General features: G+C 34.1%; 1 protein-coding gene and 2 pseudogenes across 1 annotated transcript; 2 read left to right on the plus strand and 1 right to left on the minus strand.

Moving 5' to 3' along the window:
* Window positions 1-6,211: 6,211 nt before the first annotated feature.
* On the plus strand, window positions 6,212-10,174 carry LOC134279983 (laminin subunit gamma-1-like). Its single transcript, XM_062762387.1, has 7 exons — window positions 6,212-6,885; window positions 7,101-7,396; window positions 7,554-7,684; window positions 8,061-8,236; window positions 8,466-8,654; window positions 9,003-9,078; window positions 10,031-10,174. Exons 1-7 carry the CDS (start codon window positions 6,528-6,530, stop codon window positions 10,047-10,049), a joined length of 1,245 nt encoding a protein of 414 aa, XP_062618371.1. The 5' UTR covers window positions 6,212-6,527; the 3' UTR covers window positions 10,050-10,174.
* Window positions 10,175-19,762: 9,588 nt separating this feature from the next.
* Window positions 19,763-21,032, minus strand: LOC134279984 (uncharacterized; annotated as a pseudogene).
* Window positions 21,033-22,005: 973 nt separating this feature from the next.
* LOC134279982 (laminin subunit gamma-1-like) lies at window positions 22,006-24,419 on the plus strand (annotated as a pseudogene).
* The last annotated feature ends 506 nt before the right edge of the window (window positions 24,420-24,925 follow it).

A 24,925-nucleotide genomic window follows, 5' to 3' on the forward strand; every position in this document is an offset into this window, starting at 1 on the left:
ATGACCCCCGGGGGTAGGGCAGGGCCAAAATGGCCGACTAAAGTTTTATATAGAAATATATTGGAAAATTCTTTAAAAATCTTCTTCTCAAGAACCACTGTGCCAGGAAAGATGAAACTTATGGAGTAACATTCTCAGATAGTGTAGATTCAAGTTTGTTCAAATCATGACCCCCGGGGGTAGGGCAGGGCCAAAATGGCTGATCAAAGTTTTACACAGAAATATATAGGAAAATTCTTTAAAAATCTTCTTCTCAAGAATGACAAAGCCATAATTCATCAAATTTATATGGAAGCATCCTCAGGTAGTGAAGATTCAAGTTTGTTCAAATCATGACCCTGGGGGTAGGGCGGGGCCAAAAAGGCCGACCAAAGTTTTACATAGAAATTTATGGGAAAATTCTTTAAAAATCTTCTTCTCAAGAATGACAAATCCATAATTCATCATATTTATATGGAAGCATCTTCAGGTAGTGTAGATTCAAAAATTTGTACAAATCATGACCCCAGGGGGTAGGGCGGGGCCAAAATGGCCGACCAAAGTTTTACGTAGAAATATATGGAAAATTCTTTGAAGAAAAGCAAATCCATGATTGATCATGGGATTACTTTTGGATTTTAACTTTTCAATTATAAACCAATTTCTACTTTTTCTTAGCTTCAGTACTCAGGTGAGCGATGTGGCCCATGGGCCTCTTGTTTAATGTACCATTAGTAATACACATCTGGCGGGACATTCATGTCCTATAGACATATTTCTAGTTTTTCAAATCATCACCTCAGGCTAGGGTCAGGCCACAATTAGGGATCAAAGTTTTATTTAGGAATAAAAGGAAACACATCTTTAAAGTTCTTCTTTTCAGGGACACCAAGAGCATGATTAATATGGAAATATTCTCAAGAGGTGTAGATTCAAGTTTGTACAAATCATGACCACCAGAGTTAGGGAGGTGCCATATTATTCCAGCCCCTTTTTGCCATTCATATGAAAATTCAAATTTTGAAACCATTTTACACATACACAAAACAAACCAATCATTTTCTAAATGATCATGGTTTAAAGCTATTGCAGCATAAGATATTAGGGAAGTTCTTGAAAGCAGGGTGATTAAACATGTCAAATATATGTAAAAAAAAAAATATATAAAAATTCTACCTCGATTTGATCCCCATCCCCCCGACCCCCCCGGGCAAAATGAAAATTCCGAAACCTTACTGCACATCTACATGACACCACCAACCATCTCTTAAAATATGATAAGGCTGCTGAGTAAAATGTAGAAGGAGTTCTGGGAAGAAGGGGCTTTTTGTATAAAAAAACGTCATTTTTCGACCCCCATTTGATCCCCCGGGGCAAAATCAAAATTCCGAAACCTTACTGCACATCTACATGACACCACCAACCATCTCTCAAAAGATGATTAGGCTGCTGAGTAAAATATAGAAGGAGTTCAGAGAAGAAGGGGCTTTTTGTATAAAAAACGTCATTTTTCGACCCCCATTTGATCCCCTGGGGCAAAATCAAAATTCCGAAACCTTACTGCACATCTACATGACACCACCAACCATCTCTCAAAAGATGATTAGGCTGCTGAGTAAAATGTAGAAGGAGTTCAGGGAAGAAGGGGCTTTTTGTATAAAAAACATCATTTTTCGACCCCCATTTGATCCCCTGGGGCAAAATCAAAATTCCGAAACCTTACTGCACATCTACATGACACCACCAACCATCTCTCAAAAGATGATTAGGCTGCTGAGTAAAATGTAGAAGGAGTTCAGGGAAGAAGGGACTTTTTGTATAAAAAAAGTCATTTTTCGACCCCCATTTGATCCCCCGGGGCAAAATCAAAATTCCGAAACCTTACTGCACATCTACATGACACCCCCAACCATTTCTCAAAAGATGATTAGGCTGCTGAGTAAAATGTAGAAGGAGTTCAGGGAAGAAGGGGCTTTTTGTATAAAAAACGTCATTTTTCGACCCCCATTTGATCCCCCGGGGCAAAATCAAAATTCCGAAACCTTACTGCACATCTACATGACACCCCCAACCATCTCTCAAAAGATGATTAGGCTGCTGAGTAAAATGTAGAAGGAGTTCAGGGAAGAAGGGGCTTTTTGTATAAAAAACGTCATTTTTCGACCCCCATTTGATCCCCCGGGGCAAAATCAAAATTCCGAAACCTTACTGCAAATCTACATGACACCACCAACCATCTCTCAAAAGATGATTAGGCTGCTGAGTAAAATGTAGAAGGAGTTCAGGGAAGAAGGGGCTTTTTGTATAAAAAACGTCATTTTTCGACCCCCATTTGATCCCCCGGGGCAAAATCAAAATTCCGAAACCTTACTGCACATCTACATGACACCCCCAACCATCTCCCAAAGGATGATTAAGCTACTGTGAAAAATGTAGGAGGAGTTCAGGGAAGAAGGGGCTTTTTGTATAAAAAACGTCATTTTTCGACCCCCATTTGATCCCCCGGGGCAAAATCAAAATTCCGAAACCTTACTGCACATCTACATGACACCCCCAACCATCTCCCAAAGGATGATTAAGCTACTGTGAAAAATGTAGGAGGAGTTCAGGGAAGAAAAGTGTGACAGACGGACGGACGGACGGACGGACGGACGGACGGACGGACATGAGTAACAACAATATACCCGAACTTTCTTTCGAAAGTGCGGGTATAACAAAGGATTGTTTATTCAACAGCATATGCATGAATATTTGAAGCACTGGATATAACAATCATTCTCAAAACGTTAATACAATAATGCGTCAAACAATCCGTGGACTACAAAAGACTAATTTCATTCATATAATGAAAGTAAATTACACACAATATTAGAAAGGTTCAGAGTTTTTTATGATTGAAAAAGAATTTTTAAGATATTGTGTCATTTCATTCACTTACACTTGTACCACAGGGGCATCTTATCCACTCTGTTCTCTACTTCACATATAAAATGTGTATTTTTATATGTGAAGTAGAAAACAGAATGGATAATTAAGATGCCACTCTGCTTGTACTCTACATGCAGATAAATAATAAAAATAGAAAAAAAACTTAATTGCGTTAATAAGAAAGTGGTTCCATGAAGGCTAGAGGGTATTTCCGTTCGACTATTACGATAAAATCTCCTATTGTCGAGTGCTAATATGAGACGTTAGGCTGGAAGAGGGACAGACAACTGAGAGTAATAATTAGGACAGGTGTTTGAGATCTCTAAATACTAGTCCTAGGTAGAATTGTGAATAACTCTAAATATAGTTATTTTACATACATCAATCGAAAATGCACAAAAACTTGAATATGAAGAAATTGCATTTAGCGTTATGATAAAGTTATTTTAAAAACGCTAAAGAACTGTTTTCCAAAGATAAAAGTTTCTATAATTTTTTTTTCAAACCACCATTTAAAATTCCTTTTCACCTATAGATTTGTCTCTGAATAGCCGTTGTTTTCCAGCTTTTCACAATGAAAATATGAGATGAAAAGTGGTTACATAAACTGATATTAATTCATTAAAGATTCATCAATGAGAGAAAGTCAAACTTAATGTCATATGATATCTGTGTTGTATGTCATAGATTTCAGGACATTATTTATTAAACAGCCCTCGTAAATAATGGGAGATTTTTTAAAGAGATAAGAGACATAGTTCACTTGAGAACAAAAGTCCATAAAACAAAACAAAATAGGAGGAGAGCAAACACGGACCTCCAAATCATCATTACCTTTAAAACAAACCAATACTAAACATGTGCATCAAACACACATTCCCACATACAACAGTTCATTTCATTTTGATACGTTTCAAATAAAACAATCTAATTAAATATTTCACAATCGATTGTTTATTCTCAGGTATTTTTATTTTTATTAATATTTTTTTAAGAATCATGACGCAGAACAAACAGCACATGTTAGTTCCCGACCTTCTACGTAGGGCGGACAGTTCAGCGACCCACATCGAGACTCCACTGGATAGAAGAGGTAGCCATTATGGTTCGCATGGCCCCCAGCAACAGTATCAGGATGTTTGTCAATACAAGTATACATTGTACCAGCCTTAAACCCATGATATCCTGACATAAGGTGACCTTTGTACTCTAACCTCCAACCTCTGCAGCAGGATTTTCTTGCTAAGGAAAGTATCTACTATTATTATAAAAATTACAGTTTTAAAGTATGTGATTCATGCTTTATATGTATTTTTGTATATTTTTTCTTTACTTCATAACACCCCTTTTCATCAGATTATCAGATTACAATAACATGGACTAACAATGGCAATTTTTAAAAGAGAGTTATTCAAAGATAGAAATCAAATACCTGGAAAAACTGCTGTTGTTGGTTTATCTTTCAGAAGACAAACAGCACATTGTACATTGTGATTGTAAAGTTTAGCAAAATGTCCATCATGCGTTTCATATTCAGAGCCATACACATACCCTCTCCAAGTTTCAACTTTATCCTTATATCTCTCCCACTCAGGATTTCTTGGCAAACAAAAGGGGTCTACTGCTGTTCCTGGATCGGTATAGTGTGAACCACCTACATAACCTGTGGAAATAAAGCTCTTTTAAGATAATGTCGCTTTGTTGGGAATTAAACGTCGGTGTTTTTGGCAGTTTATTCTTGAGAATTTAATTCGCTAGCTTATTTTCATTACCTGGTACATATAAATAATTTCTTGTCTCCAAACAATCGCTGTACCTTTAGTATTCTCATTGTTACAGCATTTTTATTTCAAAAGTTTAGATAAAAATCAAATAAGACGTTCTTGAGAAGTTGAAAATGTTTAAAAAAAAAACAGAAGGCAAAGGTCTAAGAAACTCTGGAAATAAATAAACATCCCATCCATCAAACGTTAGCTCATCCCCACTCTAAAAAATAACATATCGCTTTTATACATACCTGAATGGACATTATTATTTAATATTCTACTGTACGGAAGCCCCTTGAGGCCAGTTCTGAGAGAGAAATATTTTTTATGAGAGAGATATCTCTTTTACTTAGAGAGATATCTTTATAAGCTAGAGAGATATCTCTTTTAGTAAGAGAGATATCTTTATAAGCTAGAGAGATATCTCTATAAGCGAGAGAGATATCTCTTAAAGTTAGAGAGATATCTCTTTAACAAGGTTAAAAGAGATATCTTTCTTAGTTGGAGAGATATCTCTTTAGATGTTCAAAAGGAGATATCTTTATAAGCTAAAGAGATATCTTTTTTAATGAAAGAGATATCTCTTTTCCAGTGATGCTTAAAATAGAATAATTAATTCTCCCTTTTAAAGCGAAAGTGAAACAGGAAGTAAAGTCTCTGGAGAATAATACATATACTGAAGAAAAAAAATGCTATAAAGCCTTTACTTGAAGCAACAAATAATAATGGTAACTTCGTTGATAAAGATGCTAAAAGTTTAATATTCTGGAAAACGAAAGTAAGCATATATATAATCTCAAATGCAATGGGCTGAATTTTCTCAGTTTATGAAATAATCAACTATTTCTAATTTGATCCGTCAATAAAAAGCTTACTTCCGGTCAGGAAAAAGTCATTTGAAATGGAATTTAAATACAAAAATATGAAGAGAGATGTCTCTTTGAAACAAAGAGATATCTCTTTTTGCTTGAGAGATATCTCTTTTATATAGACACTTTTGAAAGATATCTCTTTCACTTTCAGAGATATCTCTTAAGATAAACTGAGAAAGATATCTCTTTTACTTAAAGAGATATCTCTTTGACTTGGAGAGTTATCTCCAAAAGTAAAAGAGATATCTCTCTAGGTGAAAGAGATATCTCTTTATCGTTTAGAGATATCTCTTTTCAGGAAAGAGATAACTCTAAAGGAGAAAGAGATATCTTTTCAAGTGGAAGAGATATCTCTAAAAAAAAAGAGATATCTCTCTAAGTAAGAGATATCTCTTTCTCATTGAGATATCTCTTAAAAATTAGAGATATCTCTTTAAGTTGAGAGATATCTCTATATTTTAAGAGATATCTCCCTTAAATGAGAGATATCTCTGTAAATTAAAGATAAATTTTATTTTCCGAATAAATAGTAAAAGGGCTTGCCATAAATTTGTGACAATTTAAGTTGAAAACACGGTCATATTCGAGTTCTATAAAATAATGTATAGGCTTTTTATAACATATTTAAATAAGTGTAGTTTTTATTTAATGTTCATGAACAAAAGAATGAAGTTTACATCAGTTGATAACTCTAAATTTGACCATACTAAATATACAATGTCAGTGACTTTAAAATATTGATAAAACAATTTATTTATTGCACTGTGTCAATTACACACAATCTAGAATATAAGTCACGTTTATAATTAGGGAGGAAATCAAAACTTATTATAAGTGCAGTACACTAACATTCCCAAGCCTTTGATTGGACGATACATAGGTTGCAAATTAAGTCTCGTTTCGAAATTAGTACTTAAATAGATTCCAGTGAAGCTTTATACATCCATTTACCGCGTAGGAAAAATTGCAGGAATCACAAAAGATGAATTTTTTTTCTATTTTGTTATATTTGGGCTTTCTAGCAACCATCTCACAGGGACAAGACTGTTATGATGACCAGGGTAACGCTCAAATGTGTAGCCCTCCGTTTGTAAATGCTGCCTTCAATAGGTCCGTCCAGGCCACCAACACGTGTGGTCAGGCGGGGCCCACAGAGTTCTGTCCTTTTTCACGGTGGGGTCAGCCACTACCCTGCCAGGTCTGTGACGCTCAGAGTCCCAGGACAAGGCACCCCCCGCAAATGACGACGGACGCGGAATTTCCCAGAACCTGGTGGCAGTCAGATACAATGTTAGAAGGGATAAGGTACCCTGTTGTGGTCAACCTAACTCTGGATTTCAGTAAGTAGAGACATTGAGTATATATTTTGTCCGTCAATGTTCTTTAAAGCTTGCTTGTTTTAAATACATTGAGTGCATAATTTGTCTTATGATGTAAATTTCCCTGTTTTAAGAAAAAAAATTGTGAGTTTTGAAATGGATAAAAGTAATGATATACTTTATTAAGCAATGCTTATTTTCATTCATGTTAGAAATAATCTTTTCTTTCTTTCCAGAAAAAGCCTACGATATTACTTATACCAATTTGCGTTTCCAAACTCCAATTCCTGAAAGTTTTGCAATCTACAAGAAAACTACTGAAAGCAGTGATTGGACGCCATATCAATTTTTCAGTGCGTCCTGCCGGAGTACATATGGAAAACCTGGTAGGCGGTTTCCAATTACAGCCGACGAAGCCATCTGTACGTACCAATACAGTGACCTTTTCCCATTGTCTGGTGGTCGTGTTCCATTTAGTACTTTGGGAAGTCGCCCTGGTGCGTTTAGTTACGACAATAATCATGTCTTGCAGGTATGTCCTAATGAAATGTTCGTAATTTTTCTTTAATCTTTTGAACGAATGAACATTAATGCAAATTCAACTTCGTCTATTATCCTTCTCTTAAAGCGAATTTCCAGACCAAGGTACACAAATTAACCCCTCCCTCCTTATTTTTTTTTTTTATCAGGAATGGGTAACAGCCTCAGCTATACGGATTTCCCTCACGCGAATGAATACCTTTGGTGACGAGGATTTTGGTGGCGATACGGTCTTGAAATCATATTACTACGCCATTTCTGATATAAGTGTTGGTGCCAGGTACTAAAATGGAATGTTTTAGTAGATATGTTATAATTATAGCGAATGGTTAAATGTTTTGGCCTTTCTTGAGATCTAAAAACATACATGTTCATCAAAAAAGGTCCAGGCCTGGGGGCCATAAAACTTAGACGAGCTCACTTATGATCTCAGTCTCACTTTTTCCAAAGGAATATATAGTTGAAAAGTGAGACTGAGATCAAAAGTGAGCTCGTCTAAGTTTTATGGCCCCCAGACCAGGACTACTCTATAAACATTGATTTGTACAAAATGTCTCAGAAAAAACATTTTTAATACTTCAGGGAAACCTTTTTGAAGAATAGTTTTATGATTCTATACACGTTACAGTCTAAAAGAACCATTTGTATATTTCTAGGTGTAAGTGCAATGGACATGCCAGTGAATGTTATACTCCAGATGGTCAAGAATCAGACAGAGAAGTTTGTAGATGTCAACACAACACAGCTGGAGTTGACTGTGAAAAGTGTCTGCCTATGTACAACGACAAACCGTGGGCAAGAGCAACACCTAGCAGCGCTAATGAGTGTCAGCGTAAGTAATCAAATAATGTCAAATAAGAATTTTTCCCTTGAATTTATTTATGCATGAAAAGATACGATTTTGATGAGTATTAATTTTCAAATTCGGAATTTGAACAAAATTTCTCTTTTCTCACTTTTCTTTAGTCTCAGTTGTTTTATCACACTCCTACAAAACAACCAACTCAAAATCAAGTGATAGAAATTTGAGTAATCATTGATAGAAAGGATATTCGTATTAGGTTGTGAGTGTAACAACAAAGCCGACAGCTGCTATTTTGATCAGGACCTGTATCAGAGAACAGGGAGGGGAGGTCGTTGTGTCGACTGTAGGGACAACACAGACGGTCCTCACTGTGAGAGGTGCAAGGACAACCACTATCTAAGGTCATCAGATGGAAGGTGCACCTCGTGTGATTGTGATCCTATTGGTATGTGTGTTTTTAAAATTCGAAGGATTGTATATATACAAGTACTAAAAATGGACGTTTTTCGTTTGTGTAATTCAAAGTTGTTTTAAATTTAAATGTCAGAATAGAAAATTGTTATGTTATTATTTGATGTAGCTTAAATAATTACCATATTTAAAACATTTTCTGATTGTTCAACATTTGTATGGACAAGCTATATGAATTTACAATTTGTAACTCAAAGTATGAAAAATAAACATTAAATTGGTCTGAGAGAAGTGGATGGGGTAAATAACACTGCGTAAACCTGACATGAACTTTTGACATGAGTGAGTCAAATATGAAATTTTATTTAAATCAATTTGTCAGGTTCTGATACTCTTCAATGTGATGGGACTGGGCAATGCCAGTGTAAATCAGGTTATACAGGAGAAAAATGTACAAGGTTTGTTATTTTTTCAATTAATCTTTTTCTTTCTCAGTCCAATCTCAGTTGATTCGATACGCAAGAGCATGCTATACGTGTGAACAATTTAAAAAACGAGGTAAATTATTGACAAACAAGTTGATGAAACAGGAATATCAGCAGTCTCGTTTTAAGTCATCATTTTGCAAGTTCTTTTGTCGATACTATGACTTTGTCAGCAAATACAAATTATCATTCAATGAATGAAATACTGACTGACGTTTTTCATACTAATTGTTAGTTCATTATTGAATTGACGTTGGATTTTTTCCGTTATTTCCCGATCATGACAAGGAGCACACGGCGGGTGTAATGACCGGTCGGCAGGGGATGCTTACTCCTCCTTGTCGCCTGATTCCATCTCTAATATTTGCTCTGTTCCTGTTATATATTGTTTTATAAATTTGTGATGTTGAATACTGTTTGTATGTTTAATTTTACTGTTCTTATGTTTAATTTTCTCTCTAATTCTAAATTACTTATGAACTATAAGATGATTGGTTGACTAAATTGATTCAGTCTTACGTGACTTAATAAAATCCCTTAAAAAGCAATTATTTTTTATAAATACTGGCACATTTTCCTGATAATGCATAGGATTAACATCATTTAATTGATTATAATTTCCATTACGTGATATTTCAAATTTTGTAAAACTTTGCTACAATGTATGATAAAAAAAATTGTATGAAATTCCTGCTCTAATACGAAAACAACCTGAATGATGATGTTTGTCATCTTTCTAGCATTGAGAAGCGCATCAAGTTTAACAAAGTAGTTGGATGCAAAAATACTAGTAAAATGATCGAGTGATTTTCAATCAGTTTAAACATGTTAAATGTTTAAGTTTCATTTCTTTACATTTCATATGTAATTTTCAAAGAATGTATCTAAATGTTCTTTAATGATACAAATACATACTTTTTTGTAGATCGTCATCCAGAAGTTGAATACTTCAAATGCCTTCCAGAGATTTCAAACTTTCACAGAGAAGGGAAACAAATATTTCTATTACTCGTTAATGTATATCCGTTTGTAAGAAAACAGGTAAAGAAATAAAATGATTAAATATTAATGATTTATGTTTTTTTGATGAAAATCTTTTTGGGGGGCAAAATCGTTGTAATTGACTTTTCCCCCCATGGAAATAAAATATAATGAAATATATGGAGATAACGAACAGTTTTCTAAAGTCCATTTAAACAACACAAATCAGGAGCAAAGCAAACAGACCTCTAAAACATCAGAGGTGGGATCAGGTGCGATGAGGGATGAGCCCTGCCGACCAGTCACAACTGCCGTTTGTTCATTGTGTTCAAATTGTCAACAATCTCATTGCGGAAAGTTTGAACACGTTCCAAAAATAAGCTTTATTTTATTTAAAAGCATAAATTGATATGTTTTCTCTTTTTTTGTAATTTTTTTTTTACATATGCCAGTTCCACAAAGAATTTTAAATGTCTTTCTTACCTTTTGCTTTTTTTTTCTTTTGATGATGTTTCCTTTTTTAAGCATACTGTTACTCTAGGCAACATAATTATGTTGCATTGACAATGGGAAACTTAAAATCATCTTGTTTGTCATACGCTCTTAGTTGACACTCTCGACAGACAGTCAAACACCAATAAATAGGAAAAAAAGTGTGAGGGACTATTTGACGTCTTTATTTACGATTTTACTTTGATATATATGAGTTTAAATATAAATGGAAATAACTAAAGTGTAATATTAATAAAAATCTTCATCACGATTAAACTTGATGCAGAATATTTTAACGTAAATTATTATTGCTCAAAGTTTTGTATTTTTTGTAATATTTTTCTAAAATCAATGTAATTATTGGTCTCTATGTAGAATTTGAAGATCAGGGTTCGTATGCATAAAAATTCTTAAGTCCTTAAGTACTGTTTTTCTACTTTAGCAGACTGAAATTTTACTTAGCATATTGCTCATCATATGCAGGTTGCAAAAAACTTCTCAACTCTTAAGTATATGCTCAGCATAATATGCTTAAAGTTAAGCATGGTCTATACCTGTCCTAAGTTTATAAGTATATTGCTCAATATATTTCTAAGAGCTAATTACACAAAAATAATTAAAGGAACTTTACAAAAATAAAAATAGACAACATGAAGAGTATTAAATTCAATTAATTAAATCATAATCTGCATGTATCCACTTTATTTTGTAGATTTTATAACTTTTCTAGAAGTTAGAAATTTAGTATGAAAACGGTTTAAAACATGACGTCATTTGATTGTTTCGTAGCTTTGTCAGCACTTGTGAATACAAAGTCACCCTTTTTGAGATCATCATTGTACTCCATTATGTTATATTATTCTTACATTATCAAAAAAAGCAGATTTACATGTATTCCATATATTACACATGTAATTCTCATGCAGTCGGCACACCAAGAGAGAGAGAGAGAGAGAGAGAGAGAGAGAGAGATAATGACTTTGTATTCAGAAAAGTGCCAAATACTACACAGATTATATACACACATGCGAAAGGAAACTTTTATTCATTGCGGGAAAAGTGTGTATCATACATGCCCTCTAATTTAAAAAAAAGTTTAATTAAAAAAATAATTTGATTCGCTTTTTCTCTGGAATATACAATTTTTTCTCTACACCCTCCTCAGTTTATTCACCTCTCTCTCTCTCTTTCTCTCTCTCTCTCTCTTGAGATGATAAAACGTATCATCAATATTAAACAAAGTATTTTAATCTATTAAAGTGATCAAATATTAAAACAAATTGTTATATAAAGGAAGGTGAATAATTAAAATGAATATGAACAATATTTTTCATAATATTATTTCTTTGCTTCTTTATCATATGTTTATATTTTTAAAAGTGATAGCGGAAGTGACTTTATTGATATGGCAACAGTGTACTTAAGCAGATTGCGATATGCTTAGCTAAGAATTGTCAAGTATGTTGCTTAGAATTTTTATGCAATGGAAATTAAGCTTGTTACTCAGCTAAGTATATGCTTAAGAAATTTAAGCATATACTTCAGAAAATTCTTAGAATTTTTATGCATACGAATCCAGGTCTTTGAACAATCTGTTGGAATTCTCGTTGCCCCCTCCCCATCATTAGCAGACCTATTTTTGAATTTAAATATTCTACATGAGTAGAAGAAAACACTTTTGACCTTCAGCTCGACAATTAGATATACCGACGATGTAATATCAATTAACATTTATTACTTTCATTTGTATTTCGATTCGATATATCCGACTGAACTAAAAATAAAAGAATTCTTATTACACGTACATCTGTTCTAATATTTGTATATTGTTACAGAAATAGACCTTAATGGTAAACTTACAAGAAAAGTGTATGATAAACATGATGAATTTCAAGTTTTCTGTTGTCAACATTCCTTACTTAAATATAATTATATAAGTACATGTACCTGAATAAGGGACTTGTATCTACCAGTTGATTTGATACGAAATGTCATGCTCTACATACGAACAATTTTTCAGAAAGAGGCAATCCATTACCGGAAACAAAGTTTTGTTTGAAGGCATGCATTTCACAAATTCCTTGGTATAGGGATCTTATCAGCAAAATCTAATATTGGGCCATTTTTAGGCCATAATGAACACACTGAAATTTCTACGGACCTTTAAGTTTACGAGATCATGACAAGGAACCCACGGCAGGTATGACCTGCCAACAGTAGATGCTGACTCCCCATAGGCACCAGATCCCACTTGTCATGTTTTTGGAGCTCCAGATTTGTTTTATTTAAAATAAATATTAATGTGTGTGAAACATAACAAACTTGATATCATAATGTATATTTCAGTTTATGTACTTATAATTCAAATTTCATCTTTAATGGTCAATTCTAGGTCAATATCCTTCTGCACATAGTGTTTTTATGAGTTGGAAAGGTTAGATCAAGATTGATTTTTTTTTTTACATTCACGAACAAACTGCTTAATTTTTGTCAAGTGTAGCAATTTCGAAATGTTTCAAACAAAATAAAAAAAAAACAATTCACGTAGAATGATATTTGTTTAAGTTAAATAATGAACTCTCTCGTGAAATGATTGAAGAGGCAAATTTCTAAATCAAACTTGACTAATTTCACATATAAATGTTGTTTTTCCAAAGAAACAAATTAAGGAATTTTAGAGGTTGTTTTGAGGGTAAAAAAGCAAAGACACTTTTGCCTTTGAAAAAAGTCTTTGACTTTTTTAATAACATTTTCAAGAAGCACATGCTATTTCTTCATTTGCAAAAGTTTGAGTGTTTTCATGTCTGTAAAGTGACTATATTTAACGCTACCAACAACTCGTTTTAAAACTTGTATTTTGAGATATTAAACACATGTCCTACTTATTCCTCTAAGTTGCTTGAAGTGCTTGAATTCCTCTTCAAACCTAGCTTTTCATAATAATTTAGCACTCAATTATGTTAAGTGTACATTTATCTGTGGAGTACAAAAAGTAAGTAAAATGAAAGCATATCTTAAAAATTATTCTTCAGTAACATTGTCATAAAAAATAAGAAAAGCTTAGTAATCTAAGATTGTACGTAAATTTCTTTTATCAGATCATAGAACATGTGTATAGTCATCGGGTAGTTTGACGCATCATTGTATAACGTTTTCAAAAATGAGCGTGATGCCTGGTCTAGTACTATTTTAATATGATGTAGAATAAGCAATACTTCGTTTTAAATCTCTAATTATCTTCGACCTACATAACAGAATACATTTCGAAATGTCAGATATTTCGAAAATCTGTTCAGGTACATACATAACATAGGAATAAAAAAATCCCTAAGAACTCGACCCCCCTTTTTTATTTGAGTTTTTTTTTCTAAAATTGAATTTTATAAGGAATTTTATACGCCCTTAATTACGTGTTTTTAAACAGAGTGTGGAGGAGGAAAATAAAGTACAATTACTCAATCAAACAAATTGGACAAAATCTGACAAAATTATGGTTGAAGATTAAATACTACATGTGCCAGTACACATAAAAGAAACAAAGAAACCTTATCTGCCAATCTCATGTATGCGTTTGGTGGTTTCATAAAACAGGGAAAATAATTTTTTTTATTACTTGAAGCCATTTCATCCAATATAAACCTTTAAAAAAGAAATGATGTTATTTTTTTAATATACTTTTGCTTACAATTATTTGATCAGATTTAATATACATTTATAAATGTTTTCCTGCAAGTACTAAAATTGAAGAATACATATTTTTCATAAAAACGTTATGCTGTTTTTATTAGTCTCATCATGAATATTGTTTAAGTAAAATTGTATAAAGATCATAATATAGACTACTAATGTAATTTTAATGAATAGGTGGCCGTCTAGAAATTTCTTCTAAGAAATATAAATATGAAATTTTACGACAGACTCTTTTATGCAAACTGTTCTCAACTAATTCTTAATGATTATATTTATTACCTTTTGTCAGTGCTTGTGGATGGTTAAACGTATTCTTGAAATATAACCTTATTTGCGTAACAAAGGATGTGTATAAACAACATTAGAAAGGGATGGATCCGAGTTTCAAGGGAATATGCATAATTATACTCTTTTCTCCTTGTTTAATCATTCATGGGTATATACCCTTTTTAGCTCACCTGAGCCGAAGGCTCAAGTGAGCTTTTCTGATCACATTTTGTCCGGCGTCCGTCTGTCCGTCCGTCCGTCTGCCTGTCCGTCTGTCCGTCTGTCTGTCTGTAAACTTTTCACATTTTCGACTTCTTCTCAAGAACCGCTGGGCCAATTTCAACCAAACTTGCCACAAAGCATCCTTGGGTGAAGGGGATTCAAGTTTGTTCAAATGAAGGGCCACGCCCTTATTCAAGGGGAGATAATTGGGAATTAATGAAAATTTAGTGGTATATTTTAAAAATCTTCTCCTCAAGAACCACTGTGCCAGGAAAGATGAAACTTATGGGGAAACATCCTCAGGTAGTGTAGATTCAAGTTTGTTCAAATCATGACCCCCGGGGGTAGGGCGGGGCCAAAATGGCCGACCAAAGTTTTACCTAGAAATATATAGGAAAATTCTTTAAAAATCTTCTTCTCAAGAATGACAAAGCCATAATTCATCATATTTATATGGAAACATGCTCAGGTAGTGTAGATTTAAATTGTTCAAATCATGACCCCCAGGGGTAGGGCGGGGCCAAAATGGCCGACCAAAGTTTTACATAGAAATATATAGGAAAATTCTTTAAAAATCTTCTTCTCAATCATTTTCTAAAAAATAGCAAATCCATGATTGGTCATGGGACTACTTTTGGATTTAAACTTTACAATAAAAAGCCATTTTATACTAGTCCTACCCTTGTTGCTCAGGTGAGCGATGTGGCCCATGGGCCTCTTGTTGTTTTTATATTGCTGCATTAAAACATATCAATAACAGATAAAGATAAACATAAAGGTAGAAACATAGATTTATAATCCATGACATTAAGCGGGGATTAAAATGTATCAGTTTGAAGTCTTGCTTTTTTCTATGCAATTTCACTTTATTCTCTACCAAATGGAACTTTAAGTATTCAAAACTATGGAATTTCAGCAAATACAATTTATCATTGAGTCAAATGTTGACTGACGTTTTTCACACTTATTGTTAGTCCATTATTTATACCTGAATTGACGACGATTTTTCTGTTATTTCTTGATCATGACAAGGATTGATTGATTGATTGTATATTGTGTAACGTCCCTCTTGAGAATTTTTCACTCATATGGAGACGTCACCATATGCCGGTGAAGGGCTTCAAATTTTGACCTTTACTCGGCACTCAGGGCCATTGAGCAGTGAGGTATCTTTATCGTGCCAACGCCTGTCGCTGACACGGGACATCAGTTTTTAAGGTCTCATCCGAAGGACCCGCAACTTTCACTTCAAAGTGCCGAGCGCATGGCGAAGGAACATTTTAACGACTAGGTCAGTCGCGGCCGAGATACGAACTCACGACCTCCCGTTCACAGAGCGAGCGCTCTACCGACTGAGCTACCGGGAACGGTCATGACATGGAGCAAACGACGGTGTGACCGTTCAGCAGGGGATGCTTACCCCTCCATGACACCTGATTCCAAATCTGATGTTTTGGAGGTCGGAGTTTGCTCTGCTCCTATTTTGTATTTTTATGGTATTTGATATTGGATATTGTTCGTTATCTCCATAGCCTTCACTCATGTTGCAAGTGAGCATAATGGACCCTCCTCCAAGCATCCTTTAGAATGTACAGGATGAGGGTCATTCTATGTAATGAGCCTTAGGCTCAAGAGGGTATCATATAGCATTATCTCCGAGTGCAGCGAGGCGTATCACAATTTTAAGAAGCTAAAAAATAATGACCTGTGTGACGTATACACACCTTTGGTCAATTGTATATAAAGCACAGCTCCACGTGCCGAAATCATTCTTGGAAGCTTGTTTGTGACAACTAACAAATATCATATGTGGGGGTAATTTTCCTTCAAAATAAAATCAATTTGGTTTGGGTACATGATACCCTCTTGAGCCTCAGGCTCATTACATAGAATGACCCTCATCCTGTACATCCTAAAGGATGCTTGGAGGAGGGTCCATTCTTTTACATATCGCCTTTCGGCTCTACGAGGGTATCACGTAGCATATTTAAAGTGTTGGTCACAAACAAAATATTACAATAAAAACGTATATTTTCAAAGTATTCAATAAGAAGACCACTTCATTGCAATTTTAATGGAAAAATAAAAAAAAGTTCAAATGCAACTAAATTTTATTCAAATTCGAAGTTTATAGATAACATAAACTTCGGAGAAATCACATTCACAAAAGTGTTCATTGTCAATAAAACAACTAAATAAATGTCACCAAACAATTTATTGTTCATCTATTCAACACTGATTTTCCGAAAAGTCCATCTGAATCACACCCAATTGTATCTTTGTAATAAAACTTAAAAAATGTTTTTGAAGAAGTCCAATTTGCCGCATCCATTATTTCTTTTAACGACACTCCTGAAGAATAGGCCACTGAAGCTGAAGTTCCTCGGAAAGAGTGGGTAGTAAAGTCTCTGATTCCTGACAGTTCTAGAACACTTTTCAACCATCTTGCTAATGTACATGTTGAAACAGGATTAAATGTTTTATAGGGCACAAATAATGTAGATGATTTTCTTTTATTTTCGGTTCTTTTTAAATATTCGTGTAACGTTGAAACAACACAAAGTCTTTCATCAGAAAATTTATGTAAAATAACTCTACGTACAGGAGTTCTAGACTTACATGTTTTCAGTAACTTCTGAATTTGAAAAATAAACTTATCTGTAAACATTGACATGAACTTTAAATCAAGAGCCAACAGTGCTTGGGCCCTAGAAGCTGTTTTAAGTGCAAAAAGAGCTATCAGTTTTAAAGTTAACAAATGTAAAGATATTTCATGTAAGGGCATTAGATTGCGTAAAACACCAAACTTTCAATACCTCCCAAGAATTCTTAACTTTAGGACGACATTGATTAGGATTAAAATATCCTCTCATTAACTTTGGAAGTAATAATGATTCCTTAACCCATAAAACACCAAAATATGGTAAAGTACTTATCAACATGGATTTAAAAGTATTCACAACAGAATATAAAACTTTATTGCTCATCAAATAAATTAGATATTTAACAACTATTTCTTCAGAGGGTATAAAGGAATTTGTTTTCCATTTAGAACACCAAAGTATCCATTTTTGCCAGCAGCATTGATATTGTTTATTAGTGGTTGGTCGTAGTGAGGCAAGGATAATGTCACAATCGAATCTTGCCAGCCCTATGTCATAGAGGGATCTCCTGATACAAGACAGGCGGTTAGCGTTATCTTGCGGAATGGATGTTCTTCTTCTGTATGTGGCATCACCAAGAGATCCTTGTGTCGAGGAAGACTAATAGGATTAGAAATCAAAACAGACATTAGCTGTGAAAACCAAGTTCGAGTTTTCCATATTAGAGCAATAATTATGGGTTGCTTTACTCTATCCTCTAATATTTTATTGATTATTCTTCTAATTAATTTAAACGGTGGAAAAATAAATGGACGTAGATGTGATAAGTATCAGGATCAAAATTCCAGGAGGCAAACTTTTCCAATCGTTTATTTATCCGAGAAGCAAATAGATCTGTATCTGGATTGAAAAATTGTTTACAAATTCGCAAGAAAATATATTGTTTTAACTTTCATTCTGCAGATTCAGCAAATTTCCTAGAAAAAGCATCAGCATATATATTCTCACACCCAGGTAAATATTGGACTGAAATAATGATATTGCGTTTAATGCACCAATTCCAAATTTTGACTGATAGATCATTGAGCTGTTTTGAATGCATTCCACCCATTGCATTAATGTAAGAAACCACATTTGTGTTGTCAGTTTTGATACAAATATGTTTTGAACTGTGCTCTTTAAAAAAATGATTTTAGAGCAAAAAAAAAAACAACCATCAGTTCTAAAATATTTTTATGATATGATGCTTCTGAATATGTCCATCTACCTCCTGTCATTTTGTGTTCAAATCTAGAACCCCAACCTAGTAAGAATGCATCAGTTTCCACCCATAAATCAATTGGTCTTGATCTGATATCTTTTCCATTTAGTGTTTGTAAATTCTTACACCACCATTTTATTTCTTCGATACTCTCATCAGAACAAATCATAAATGAACTATAATCATCATTGTTAATTTTCAGATTTTGATCTTTATCTCTTTCTAAAGTTCTGTAATGCAGGGGACCTTGAAAAACTGCATTCCAAGCATGGACCAATAAACTTATCAATGAGGCCACTTGCCTTATCTGAATTCTTGGATTGGACAAAATAATTTGGCTTTGGTTTAAAATTCTCTCTATTTTTTCCTTTGTCAAATATACTTTGAAATGAACTGAATCTATAATAACCCCAAAGAAAAGAATTCTTTATGAAGGGATGGTTACAGATTTTTTTGTCATTTATTGTAAAGCCAAGATTGTTCAATTCTGACATAACTTTATCTGTTTGTTTCTGGCATGAAGAAAAATCTTGATTCATGAAAAGGGAATCATCAATATAATAACAACATCTTATGCCATTTTCTCTAAAGAATGCCTAGATAGGTTTCAATATCTTTGTAAATATTCTTGGACATGATGTTAACCCAAAAGGTAAAACTACAAATCTGAAAAATCTTCCATTCCAAGAAAAGAAATTTCTTGTAATCTGGGTGAACACTGACACTTAAATAAGCATCCTTTAAATCAACTGAAGTAAGATAATCATCTTTCTGAATCAGCTCCAAAGCAAATGTCAAATTTTCTTGTTTGAAATGATAATACCGGTATTCAAAAAATTCATTTAAATGTTTTAGATTTATAATTGGTCTTAAATCACCTCTTTTTTCGGTACAAGAAAAATATTTGAAATAAAAGCATCAGAAATATCTTTTACTTCTTCAATTGCACCTTTAGCAATTAACTGGTTTACTTCTTGTGAAACCAATTCAAATTCTAATGCATTAAAATGAATTTGTCTTGGAATAGTCTTTTGAAAGGGTTGCTGAAAAAATTCAATTTCATATCCTGGATCTATAATATTTAAGATTCATTGATCCTTGGTAAATTTTTGCCAGTGATGTATATTAAGTTTTCTCACCTTTACTTGTTGTAACTGTATTTCTTCATTGACCCTTTGTATTGGTCCCTTTGACCTCTGCCTTTCTGGGAGGGATATGCATACTGGCGGTTTCTCGCTGAACCTTTGTACTGGTTTGTGGTATACAGGTACCCTTGGTTTGTCATGTAGTTTTTTGTTTGATTAACATTTTTGAATTTTGTATCATAATTTGATTTCATTCATTTGGTTCCTTGATAATATCCCCCATCTCTCTAAGTTTAGAGACACAAATATCTCCAAACAAAAACCCTGTAATCGGAATATCCGAGGAAGCAATTTTTCGATATCGAAAATTCAGAACATTTTTAATTTCATTTCTTCTTTTCATTGAAATGTTGTAGCAAGCATTGCCAAACACACTTATGGAATCTGCCAACATCTTTTTACAAGTTTGGGGATCAAGTTCTTTTTTGTTTACAAACATATCTGCCATCTGTACTAACAGTATTATACCCTTTGCTAATGATTTTTGAATCACTTGTAAAGCAAGATACTCTGAATGGGCTTGCTTATTCATTGCATCCCAGATTTCCTTATTGACCCGGGGAACTTTCAATAGATTACAATTATCGGGCCTGTCATACTTTTTCTCCAACTCAGCCATACTTTTTTTGCTAGTTTTCTAAGAGACTGCTGCATTTACAGCTTTCCCCAGTGCTTCGTTTACATTTGGACCAGTTTTCTTATTTGTATTTAACTGTGGGATATCCCAGTCATTGTTACTACATGTAGCACTGTTATCAATTGTAATCTGAATTGATTCATCATTCAAAATCCCCTTAAATGTCTCTTGAGGATTAAAACCTTCAATACAAGGAGAGACTTGACCATTCAAATAAGACAAATCAAAGTCAAAGTCTTCAAGGGTTTCATTAATAGTTTGATGAGAAAATCATAATCAGGTATGCTAACCAAATTTCTCAATGGTCTGTTCGGCATAGTTTGTGTAAAAACACCAGGAGAATTATTACCCGAAGTGTGCACCGTTGTTTCGGTAGTACCAGTATTTTCATTGCACGTATTACGCGCCATAGAATCAGAACGACCCAACTGTTTTACAGTATCTGTCAGGGATGAAAGAGATTGCAATATTTTATCTATGCCAAGTTGACTTTTAAGTTCGTCAACATTAAATTCTTGAACAGACTGGGACTGATTTTTGGATTTTTTACTTTGTTTCGTCGCCCGTGATGGCGGTGCACTAAAAAGTGCACTAGCAGAACAAGTATAGGTCTGCGCTTTACGCTTCATCCCTCTAGTTCTCTTATTTGTAGTGTCATCTGTTACACTTCGTGTTTATCAGCAAACAATTCATCTATATCCGAGTAGTTATCATGGTCACTTCCCATGAAAGACAGGACATCGTCCTGATTTTCAGCCGTCATATTACGGCAAAATACAAACAAAAAACTTGGTAACTTACCTTAAAACAGTTTAATATTTTAATAAGAGCTGTAAGTGTTTTACAGCAATAAAAAACCCCAAAAAACTTGAACAACGTTCTAAGTTACACCTCTATTCGATAACGTTTACCTGCTGTACAGGTACACACGCACGCCGCTCAAAGAAAAAGAATGATTTCGGCACGTGGAGCTGTGCTTTATATACTACTGACCAAAGGTTGTATACGTCACACAGGTCATTATTTTTTAGCTTCATTAAATTTAGATACGTCTCGCTGCACTCGGAGATAATGCTACATGATACCCTCTTAGAGCCGAAAGGCGATATGTAATAGAATGGCGAAAACAAAAAAGACATGTATCTTTTTAACATGAATGGATCTGGGTATTTACATTTAGAAGAAAAATGCTAAATTTGTTCGCAAAATGTGTAACATATAAGGTGAAAATCGCACTTAATAGAAATAACCCTATATGACAGTATTCCGGAGTATAATGTTGCTAGGGGGATTTAAAACAATCGTATTCGAGTTCTATATGTCTTTTCTGTAACATATTTTAATACAGTTGCTTTTTTTTTCAATGTGAATGAACAAAAGAATGAGATTAACATCATCTCTAGATTTGACATTACTAAATATACAATGTCAATGACTTTTAAAAATATTGATAAAACAATTTATTTTAATTACACTTTTTCAGTTACAACAATCTAGAATAGGTCACGTTTATAATGTGGGAGGAATAAATCTTATTATAAGTGTGGTTCACAAACATTCCCAAGCCTCTGATTGGATGATACATTGATTGCAAATTAAGTTTCGTTTCAAAATTACTACTTAAATAGATTCCAGTGAAGCTTTGTACATCCATTTACCGCGTAGGAAATTGCAGGGATTACAGAAGATGAATTTCCTTTCTATTTTGTTATATTTCGGTTTTCTAGCCACCATCTCACAGGGACCAGCCTGCTACGATGATAAAGGTAACGCCCAGATGTGCAGCCCCCCGTTTGCAAATGCTGCCTTCAGTGGGTCCGTCCAGGCCACCAACACGTGTGGTCAGACGGGGCCCACAGAGTTCTGTCCCTTCTCAGAGTGGGGTCGGCGACTTCCCTGCCAGGTCTGTGACGCTCAGAGTCCCAGGACCAGGCACCCTCCGGAAATGACGACGGATGCGGAATTCCCCAGAACCTGGTGGCAGACTGATACAATGTTTGACGGGATAAGGTATCCTGTTGTGGTCAACTTAACTTTGGATTTAAGTAAGTAGATGTATACGTTGTGGATAAATTTTGTCTGTCAATGTACTTAAAATTTGCTTATTTTTCTTGTTAAAAAAAAAGATATTAATTGAAACTTTTGAAATGGATAAAAATAGTAATTTAATAAAAAGTGTAGCAATGGTTTTTTTTATATTCCTGTCAATAACAATCTCTTTTTTCTTTCCAGAAAAAGCCTACGATATTACATATATCAATTTGCGTTTCCAAACATCAGTACCTGAAAGTTTTGCAATGTACAAGAAAACAACTGAAAGCAGTGATTGGACGCCATATCAATTTTTCAGTGCGTCCTGTGAGTACCTATGGGAAACCTGGTAGGTGGTATCCGACTGCAGCCGATGAAGCCATTTGTACGAGCAATCCTGAATACACCGACCTTTTCCCATTGACTGGTGGTCGTGTGCCATTTAGTACCTTGGGAAGTCGCCCTGGTGCGTTTAGTTTCGACAACAATCCTGTCTTGCAGGTATGTCCTAATTAATATTCATATTTTTTCTTTTACCTTTAGTGCGTATGAACGATCATGCAAATTAGACTTCGATCATTGACCATCTCTTCAAACGAATTTCCAGAACAAGGTACACAAATTTATTTCCTCTTATTTTCTTTTATCAGGAATGGGTAACAGCTACAGCAATACGGATTTCCCTTACCCGAATGAATACCTTTGGAGACGAGGATTTTGGTGGGGATACGGTCTTGAAATCATATTACTACGCTATTTCTGATATAGCTGTTGGTGCCAGGTACTTATATGAAATGTTTTAGTAAAGGTTTTATTATTTTAGCAGCTGGTTAATTTTTCGACCTCTCTTGAGATCTAAAAAGCATACTGGGTGCTCATTTAAAGGATCCAAACTAATTGATAAACATTGATTTGTACAAAATATCTTAGAAAAACATTTTAGAACATCATGGAAAACTTTTTCAAAATAGTTTTACCATTCCATACACGTTACAGTCTAAAAAAAACAACTGTATATTTCTAGGTGTAAGTGTAATGGACATGCCAGTGAATGTTATACTCCAGATGGTCAAGAATCAGACAGAAAAGTTTGTAGATGTCAACACAACACAGGTGGAGTTGACTGTGAGAAGTGTCTGCCTATGTACAACAACAAACCGTGGGCAAGAGCAACATCTAGCAGCGCCAATGAGTGCCAGCGTAAGTATTCAAAAAGACAACCTCGACTTTTTCCTTTGATTTATTTATGCATGAAGACGTATGATTTTGAGGAGTCTTTCAAAGTCGGAATTTGGACAGAAATACTCTTTTCTTTGATTTCCTTTGCTTAAATTGTTTAAACTAACATTCAACATGCAAGCCAAAAGCTTTATTGATGAAATGGGTATTTTGTATTAGGTTGTGAGTGCAACAACAAAGCGGACAGCTGCTCATTTGATCAGGATCTTTACCAGAGAACAGGGAGGGGAGGTCGATGTATAGACTGTCGGGACAACACGGACGGTCCTCACTGTGAGAGGTGTAAGGACAACCACTATCTAAGGTCATCAGATGGAAGGTGTACATCCTGTGGTTGTGATCCAGCTGGTATGCTCGTTTCTGTACATGCATGTAATAAAAAGGGGACGTTTTTCATTTGTGTAATTCAAAGTCGTTTTACATATAAATGTCATAATAGAAAATTATTATGTTATTATTTGAAGTAGCTAAATAATAACCATATTCAAAATATTGTCTGATTGTGAACGTTTTTATGGACAAGCTGTATATATTCAAAAACTTTTAATTCTGTAAAAGATGTGGGGAAAAATTAGAGAAGTGAATGTGGAAAACAATACTATGTAAAGCACACATGAACTTTTAACTTGTGTGAATCAAAAATGACATTTTGTTTTAATGAATTTGTCAGGTTCTGATACTCTTCAGTGTGATGGTGCTGGGCAGTGCCAGTGTAAAACAGGTTATACAGGAGAGAAATGTACAAGGTTTGCCTTTTTAAATTACATTTTCCCCCTTTCTTTTTAAATCTAAATTACACATGAACTATAATGTGATTGGTTGACCAAAATGGATTCCCTCTGATTTGAGGTAATTCTACCCCTTAAAAAGCAATTATTTTTATTAATACTGACACGTTTTCCTGATTATGCATAGGACTAACATCATATAACTGATTATAATTTCCATTGCGTGAATTTTGCAACAATGTATTATGAAAAATTTGTTTCAAATTCCTGCTTTCATGTGAAAACAACCTGAATGATGATGTTAATCATCTTCTAGCATTTATATGCACATTAAGTTTAACGAAGTAATTGGATGAGAAAGATACTAACAAAATGATCGAGTGATATTCAATCACTTTAAATATTTAAGCTTCATTTCTTTACATTTTATATTTAATTTTCAAATAATATCGTTTAAAGTCTCTAAAGAATGCATCTATAGATAATAATACATAAATTGTAATGTTTTAGTAGATCATCAACAA

This window comes from Saccostrea cucullata, unplaced genomic scaffold (assembly GCF_032062105.1).
Source record: "Saccostrea cucullata isolate Sc308-1 unplaced genomic scaffold, CSIRO_AGI_Scuc_v1 ctg12941, whole genome shotgun sequence".
Taxonomy (NCBI): Eukaryota; Metazoa; Mollusca; class Bivalvia; order Ostreida; family Ostreidae; genus Saccostrea; species Saccostrea cuccullata.

Coding starts and splice junctions, on each gene's coding strand:
- LOC134279983 (XM_062762387.1), top strand. CDS start 6,528: ATGAATTTTTTTTCTATTTTGTTATATTTGGGCTTTCTAGCAACCATC. Junction 7,397..7,553: donor ACAATAATCATGTCTTGCAG/GTATGTCCTAAT, acceptor TTTTTTTATCAG/GAATGGGTAACAGCCTCAGC. Junction 8,237..8,465: donor CAGCGCTAATGAGTGTCAGC/GTAAGTAATCAA, acceptor TATTCGTATTAG/GTTGTGAGTGTAACAACAAA.